Raw genomic sequence first — 9,105 nt, 5'->3', positions numbered from 1 at the left:
TAACGAAATCTCTTGAAATGTGCTGACTTTGACATTATGGCAAACTAGTTACTCAACGACTGTCCTTACACAGTCAAACATCAAGCAAGTGCAACACAAGACTAAGCAAGACGGCAAATAAGCTACTTACTAGATCGGCAGAAGGTAAACAAGTCAGGTCGGCGGGCTGCGGCAGGCAAAACTACAGAACGCAGTTATATGCCTATCGACCCTGTTATGCCAATGGCACGGACGCGATTCTCCATATTAAAAGTCATTTTAGCGCCCCAATTTTTTTTAAGCTGTTATTTTAAGGTTAAACTGCTTATCCTAACCCTAATCCTGAAGCATAATTGTTGCATAATGCACCTTTAACACAGGAATGTTTATGATTAAACTGTTACCAGAGCACAAAATGGTTTACAACAGCACAAAGTTCTACATAGATCTAGTCTCGTAATTTTGCTGTCAAAGTGCACCAGATTGATGCATTGAACTTCAAAATGTGAAAAATGTTCTAATACTGTATATAAAATATACTCCCCGTGGATCATGCCCCAGACCCTCCTAGGGGGTTCACATTATTGTCACCTTTTTTCACCTCTTTTCATCACTGATGAAATGGCACCCCTGATGAAGGTCAAGCCAAACAGAGATGCCTATTTTCTCAAAACAAGATCACACAGTTTCCACAGGTGCAGGCCTACCGAGAGAGACACGTTTTAATTAAAAGGTTTATGCAGAAGGGGATGAAGAATTCATCAAAGAGCAGGTAGAAGTTCCCATAAGACATGCTATCATGAGACATGCTATCATAACCCGGGAGGGGTGAAACAACTGATAAGGATACAGCTGTTTCGGCTAAATGTTTTGGAAATGAGTGCACTGGGTTTAGTTTGGAAACAGGTGTTTTTTTTCCCGCTACAACAATATGACATAATGTCAGCCGTTCCTCTGTGAAGAATTCATGCTGATTAACATATTAAGCCTTTCCTCTATACTGACTCATATTGTTCACTGTCAGTTTGGTGATAAAGAATAGGTGGGTGGACCATGCGGGATGTGTTTGGACACATAAATAAGACACCAAGTCCAACTTTACCGAAAAGCGCCAGCGACACTTTCTATGAATAGAAATATCAGCCTTCTGAGACGCCATGACGGGCTTTCGCACAGACTGTGTCCAGAAACCGCTCTCTTTGCTCTTTGCAAAGCTTGGGTATCTGGTTGGATCTTACCCGTTCTGTTTCATAATCATTCCTCTGCTCGTCTCCGCTGGTCTAGGAGGGGGATTTTACTTTCTGGCAGATCGGGAGGACAATGACATCGAACAACAATTTACACCCACTAATGGATTGTCGAAGGAGGCCAGGAGGTTTGTCAAAGACAATTTTCCACACGACGACTCCATGTTCTCCATCCAGAGGCTATACACGGAGGGGAATTACGCATCAGTCATCTTATCATCGAAAAACAACAGCAACGTATTTACAGAGGGCGCTTTTGAAGACATCATTCATCTGGATGGCAAAGTGAAAAATATCTCTGTTGATTCCAACGACAGGCATTTAAGATATGAAAACCTGTGTGCCAAAATGAAAGACAAGTGCATGCCGAATGTAATATTAAACGTCATTCGTTACGATCCCCAGAAAATTCAACGTGCAAATATCAGTTTTCCTCTTCACGAACTTAAAGGCAGACCGGAATTTCTTGGGTTTACGGTCGGAGGAGTCACCCTATCGGAGGGTCTGATTCAGAGTGCCGAGGCTCTAAGGCTCTTCTACTTCTTAGAAGATGGAGGAAACTCCTTCTTGTGGCTAAAGCAGTTCCAGAGAGTGATGTTATCTGAAAACAGCTATGATGAAATTAAGGTACAGAATTGTGATGTGTTGTTATTTGTTGTTATTTGGAGCATGATACTGCTTTCTCTCATCCTACCATCCAATAGATATTGAAATACTTTGAATTGGAATACTCTATACTGTAATTCAACTTTTTCTCATTTACTAGAATCCTCAATACTTCATACTTGCAGTTATTAGAATAATGCAGATCTCAAATAACCCTAGGATTAGGTATTTAGCTGATCAGTATTTCACAAGGGTATTTCTTTCTCTAGATGTCTCTCTTCACTTCCTTGTCCAGGCAAGAGGAGTTTGAGAAGCACATCCCAGATGGGATACCTCTGTTTAGCATTACTTATTCATTGATCATCTCCTTCTCTGTCATTTCCTGCTTAAGGTAACAGTGCACTTAGGGATGAGATCATCCATCCCAGACTATCTAGAATTTAAGAATACACTCAACATGACCAGTTTCCTTTCTGAATACTGTTGGTTAAGAGGTCAAGGATTTACATTCTGGACGAGGCCCCTTCATAATGTGTATGAATCTCCACTAATATAACGGCAGGGGGGATACTGTGCATTTCATGTTGACTATTAATCACACACCTCTTTCTAAAGGAGTGTATAAGGTAGAGATGCCATTTGTGGATGTATCTGGATGAATTTAAGGTCACAGGAAATTAGTCAATGACCTTTGAATAGCTTGAATCACACAGCAGAAGATGTGTCACAGGAAATTGATACATTTGCCTTGTACCCGCTCACAAAATGCACAATAAACACATTTTGTTTACGATGTGCTTTGCTTTAGGTTTGACAACGTGAGGAATAAGGTGTGGGTGGCCTTGGTTGGGGTGCTCTCTGCAGGCCTGGCAGTGCTCTCTAGCTTTGGCCTCATGCTCTACATCGGGGTCCCCTTCGTCATAACTACTGTCAACGCTCCTTTCCTCATACTGGGTAAGGTGTTAGATATTTGAAATAGTTTCCATGTATTATTCTTCAATTTTAAAAACAAAAAACAACAACAACCTGTGACACTGAGGGTTGCCACTACGATATCAAAAGTATTTGGGTTACCTTTAGATTAGGTTCGATTTTTATGATCCATCACATTGCCTAAGGTCCTCCAATAAATGTCTTCTCATGACCCCAAGAATAAATACCAATGCTGCACACGGTGCCTTTAGTTACTGTGCCCCAACCCTCTGGAATTGCCTACCTCTGGAGTTAAGGTCATCGCACTCAGTTCTCTCTTTTTAACACTTAATTTTATTGTGGAGACGGCTGTCAACGCGGCTAGAGATCCAGGGAGCGACAATGGACAGAGAACTGAAGCACATAGGCTATAGGCCATCCCGGGGGGGACAGGGGGGACGTGTCCCCCCCTACTATAAAGTCCCCCCCATCATTGTAAACACGAATACATTATTTTGAATAATATAGTAATATGAAATAAAATCCCGACAACACAAGCGGTGCTAATTATAAGCATAAAACAATGTGTTTTTTAAGCGTTGAGAAATCGTGATCCCCTATTCCTCAAAGTGTTTTGGTTCACATGCTATTTCCAACGGGCGGGGCTACTGTCAGCTCCCTGTTTCAGTCAATCAGCCCAGTAGCCTACACCATGAGTTGTCAGCAGCCAGCCCCCAGACCAATTCTGGCCCGCCTTACCATGGCTTAATGACATTAATGTTTGTGGTAACAAATGAAAGCGAGAGACTCAACTTTGAAGAGAGCCCTTAAGACTGGGAACAGAAGTGATAAATACACCTTTACAGGTCTTCGAAATAAAGTATTGAGAAATATAAGAAAAGCTAAGAGAGATTGTTTTCTAGTATCATTAACGAGGCACAGGGAAATGGTAAACGTATTTGGAGGAATCTAAATTCATTAATTGGTAGGAGTAATGAAGACAAACCCTCCACTTCTGAAATCAAAGTTAACGGAACTTTGATCCAAGAGAATGATTTGATAGCGAGCACCTTTAATGATTTTTTTTATAAACTCAGATAGAGAATTGGCTCAAAGCATCCCACCGGTAACTACCCCCACTGTCCTCATAGATGATAGTATCCCCATTTTTGAAATGATGGAAAAATCTGAATCAGCAGTGATACAAAATGATAGCTTCCCTAAGACACTCAAAAGCCAAGGATGCATATGGTTTGGACACCATTTTTTTGAAGTCACAGAAGGAGGCCCTTGCTTGCCACATCGCTCACTTGATTAACCTTTCCATTAGGCATAATCTTTTTTCAAGCTCCTGGAAAAAAGCAGCGTTGTCCCCCAGTGTTGGGAAAGTTACTAGTTCAGTTCATAGTTCATAATTCACAGCTCCAAAAAAATGAACTAGTGCAGTTTTTTTTTCCCCAATATGTTGCGAGCTATACTTTTGCCGTTGCCAGATTTAAATCTCTATCTGTCTGCAATACCGCTCTCGGCCTCTACGCAACTTCGGCGCTCACACAAAGCAACTAACTCTGTAATCAATAGAGACCCTCTATACAAGCAGACGTCAGGTGTATTGAGATCTGGTCAATTGCCTGCCATTGTCCCTGGGGAAGGTCTGAATGCTGAGGGATGAGCTGCGTTTGATGTTTGCAGGGTTTGATAGAGAGATATCGGGCAGGGTGGAGGAGTACTTTAGAGGAATGCGGTCCCTCCTGGTGTGGCAGGTAAAAGTATACACATTTCAAATTTGGCAGTTTCTTACAGTTTTTTAAATATTACCTGGGCAGGCACCTCCACCATTAAATTAGTTTATAAAGCTGAAGGATGGCAATGGCTTGGCAACTAGGGCAGTCGCAGGGGAGACTGTGTTAAACAGTATAGACACAATACGTTTGGACTGACAGTCTGCAGTACGTGCCTCTAATTACTGAAATACCCTCCCTACTGATGTGAGGGAGTGTGCCAGTATATCAGTATTTTACACCGTAACTTCTTTTTATGTCAAACACCTTGTCTGTCTGGTTTTTACAATTTGTTATCTTAACTGCACTGTTTTGTCATACTGTTGTTTACCTCATATGTCTGTCTGTTTTTTACATTTAGTTTTCTTAACTGCACTGTTTTGTCAAACTGTTGCTTATCTTTTTTATTATTGTTATTATTTCTTTTAATTCTATCATTTTTTATTATTATTTTTTTCTTTTATTTCCATATCTCTCTGTCATGCCCCGCCCAGGGACAACGGATGAAAACAAGGTAACCTGGCTAATTCAGGTGCATTTACATTTTTCTGGGAAATGTTTATTATTGTACACTGGCCCTTTTCAGATAAACGCATAAACAACAAGAATGGGAGCATTCAGAGAATGCAAGCCTCCGCCTTGTGACCTTGACCTCTGACCTTGATGTCTGAAAATCTAATCAATTATTGCCATTATATCTCCCCACAAAGTTTGATGGAAATCGGTCCATGCGTTTCTGCGTAATCCTGCTGACAAACAAACAAACAGACAAACAAACAAACATACAGGGGTGAAAACATAACCTCCTTGGCGGAGGTAATAAAGGAACTTAAAACAAGCAGTGAAAAAACTTCTCATTATATTTGGTGAGGATTATATATTGTACCATAGTATTCATCATTTGTTATTATTTGATTTGTCATTTATTTTCCAACTGGCTTTCTAATCACAACCCTTTAAAATGAATATGACTGTACATGCAAGACAATGTGAAAAAGAAAACGTCATATTCAGTGTTTTGCAGAACACATTTAAAAAGCTTTCATCTTGTGAGGTTTTTCAAGTTTGGACTGAAGTCAAAAACATTCTCGAGCTTTTATTTTAAAATTTTGACTGCAGCCTGTTAATTTCTTGGCTTTTTGCATGACTGATAATGCTTAAGCCTTTATTCAATTTATGTAAATTCCTATTCTTTTAGTAAATTTAACCACTAGTGCAGCAGTCGTTTCACACTGAATGAGGTGAATGTAAGTCCTATAAAAGGAATCTTCTGGAGATCATGTGACTATAAAGAACATTGAAGCTGTATCAGGCCCAAACCAATAGAATAGCTGGTTCCAGTATAAAATTACCCAATGAACTGCAGCTAGTGTAGACATCAACCCTTAAGAGAGCAAAATACATTTGATCTGATTCTCTCAATGCCTGATATTGTTTCAGCTATTTCACATTTACAATATTGTAATAAAAATGCTCTCTGATTTTTATTTTGTAGGGATTGGTATTGATGACATGTTCATAATGGTCTCAAACTGGCAGCAGACCAACGTCAAAGACCCTGTTGAGAAGCGCATGGCGGACACCTACAAAGAGGCAGCCATGTCCATCACCATAACCACTCTGACGGACATCCTCGGCTTCTACATCGGCCTCATGACTGACTTCCCGTCAGTCCAGTACTTCTGCCTGTACACCAGCACGGCCATCTTCCTGTGCTATGTCTACAACATCACGTTCTTCGGAGCCTTCCTAGCACTCAATGGAAGGAGAGAGAGCAGGAACAGGCACTGGCTGACCTGCATGCAGATCCCGAGCGAGAGACCTGAGGAGAGCTCCAGGTGTGGCGCCCTCTGCTGCGTGGGAGGTCACTTTGACGAGGAAAAGGGCTCGGAAAGGGAGCACCCCATTAACCGCTTCTTCAAGAGGCACTATGGCCCCTTCCTGATCAAACCATGGACAAAAGTGGGCGTAGTGCTGTTGTACGTGGGCTACGTGACCCTGGCTGTCTATAGTTGCTTCCAGGTTCAGGAGGGAATACAAATTAGCAATCTGGCCGCTGACGATTCTTACGTGAACACGTACTATGCGGAAGAAAGGAGATACTTCTCTGGGTACGGACCGAATGTGATGGTGATGGTGAGAGGGGAGTACCCGTACTGGGAAGAGCGGAAGCGGGACGCGCTGAGATCTTGTCTGACCGAGTTCACGGAGCTGAGCTTCGTCAGCAAGGACGTCAACATGTCATGGCTCGACGTCTACGAGAAGTATTCTAACCGCTCACTCTTCAGCTTGAATAACAAGACCACCTTCATGTCAAACCTTTCAACGTTTTTCACGCTTGTGCCAGAGCTCAGACTCGACCTGAACATCACGGATGAGAAGATCTACGCCTCCCGGTTCTTTATCCAGACGGTGAACATTGCCAATACTACAATGGAGATCAAGATGTTTAATGAGCTTAGGCAGACCGCTGAGAAGTGCACCGTCGCTGACATGCTGGTTTTTCATCCTGCATTCATCTTCTTTGACCAGTATGACATCTTGGAAAGCAGTACTGTCCAGAGCATTGGCTTCACAGCTCTAGTGATGTTGGTCATCTCCCTCCTTCTGATCCCAAACCCAATCTGCTCCCTCTGGGTGACACTCTCCATCGGCTCAGTCATCACCGGGGTAACAGGCTTCATGGCATTATGGGATGTCAACCTGGACACCATCTCCATGATCATCTTGGTTGTGTGTGTTGGCTTCACTGTGGACTTCTCTGCTCATATCTCATATGCATTCGTGTCCAGTGAGAAACCGTCGGCCAATGACAAAGCCATAGATGCTGTCTTTCACCTAGGCTACCCTGTTTTACAAGGGGCCTTATCCACCATAATAGGGGTGATAGTTTTGGCCACTTCAAAGAACTACATCTACCGTACCTTATTCAAGATTATGTTTCTGGTTATGGTTCTTGGGTTAGTTCATGGCCTAGTGTTCATCCCAGTTTTTCTGACCATGCTGTCCTTCAACTGCACTAACAAAGACAAGAAATCCTATGATTTTGAGGATAACTGTGAGACTGCCCAGAATGCCGTTATTTATGAGAATAAAGCCTTTCAGACAGACAATGAGCCGTGTGTGTGTACAATATGCACATAGCAAAGTGACTTTTGTTAAGAACATTAAAACACAAAACACAAAATAATCAGGGATATTTATACTAGCAGACCACAGCTCCCACTCTTGGAATATTTAAGTATGTTGTATGGTATAGAAAAACATAAAGGTATGGTATGTGTTGTATGTATTGCATGGTATGCATTTTATCTAAATAACACAATGCATTATTTTCATTGTATTCACATGGATATGCAATGTAGAGATGAATTGAATACTTGAAAAACTTAGTGTTGTGAGAATGAAATATCAGCAAATACTTTACAATAAAGTTTAAGACTCCTTCTTATGGTCTCTGCCTTATGTTCAAGACACATACTTATACTTATTCTTATACACATACCACAATTCCAATGGGACTTCTCTAGCTGTCATTGTTACTGATATTTGCCAGTTTAGGCTCATCCAGTCTTCACTGGAGTGGAGGGCCTCTAGCTGGGGGTAAGGCTGCTGAGGGGTGGGTGCCTGACACAGGCTGGGGGTAAGGTTGCTGAGGGGTGGGTGCCTGACACAGGCTGGGGGTAAGGTTGCTGAGGGGGGGGGGGGCCTGACACAGGCTGGGGGTAAGGTTGCTGAGGGGTGGGTGCCTGACACAGGCTGGGGGTAAGGTTGCTGAGGGGTGGGTGCCTGACACAGGCTGGGGGTAAGGCTGCTGAGGGGGGGGGGGGGGGGGGGGGGCCTGACACAGGCTCGGGCCCTCTGCAGATGCGTCTGAGAGATCGGCCGCCTGTCACCCCCGTCATGCCTGTCTTCCCCTGGCCTCCACCACCATGAAGCCGAGGAGTCTTGCCCACACACCGTGACTCCATGCCTGATAGAGTGTGTGTGTGTGTGTGTGTGTGTGTGTGAATTTGAATGGAGTCATGCATAAATATGTGTGTGGTTCTTTATTGTGTGTAGTCATACATGTCTATATAGTATTTTTCCATATGATGACTGCATGTATAATTGTGTGTGTGTGGGTGCGTGCCTGTGTGTGTATGTGTGCCTGTGTATACAATGTGTGTGTGTGTGAGGGAAAGTGGGAAAGTGATAGGAGGGCCAAGCAGAACTACCAAACTGTCTCCTTTTCCTTTTAAACAGTTTGATTACAAAGCTCGGTATTCCTCTCCGAACACAAAGCACATCGTAAAAAAGAAACCACAGCCCATCTGGGAAGCTATCCTGCCATAATACTATCTACTTGTCTGTAGTGGATAAAAAAAGAGTTGGCCCAAAGTTTTATTCGTTTATTCGTCAGTTTAAGGGGCCAAATTCCACAGGAACTTTGCCTATGCCCAAAGACCAATCCGGCGGTAGGTGTTACGTATTAGAGTTCAACTATTTCATTTGCACAACAACATGTCTCCTGATTCCTCAACACTGGTTCTGAGAATACATATATTTGTGTTTTCCATACATGTTCGTGTGTGTGTGTG

At 42.6% G+C, this 9,105-nt stretch overlaps 1 protein-coding gene across 1 annotated transcript; it reads left to right on the top strand.

Moving 5' to 3' along the window:
• Window positions 1-1,136: 1,136 nt before the first annotated feature.
• Window positions 1,137-7,669, top strand: LOC308378497 (patched domain-containing protein 3-like; the record flags this gene model as incomplete). The annotated part of the gene is made up of 4 exons (XM_080855437.1): window positions 1,137-1,853; window positions 2,102-2,223; window positions 2,641-2,786; window positions 6,021-7,669. 4 exons carry the CDS (start codon window positions 1,137-1,139, stop codon window positions 7,667-7,669), a joined length of 2,634 nt encoding a protein of 877 aa, XP_080711563.1.
• Window positions 7,670-9,105: the final 1,436 nt, after the last annotated feature.

Source organism: Sprattus sprattus (assembly GCF_963457725.1).
Source record: "Sprattus sprattus genome assembly, chromosome: 17".
Taxonomy (NCBI): domain Eukaryota; kingdom Metazoa; phylum Chordata; class Actinopteri; order Clupeiformes; family Clupeidae; genus Sprattus; species Sprattus sprattus.
Note: the sequence above shows the minus strand (reverse complement) of the source record. Positions and strands in the feature narration are given on the sequence as shown.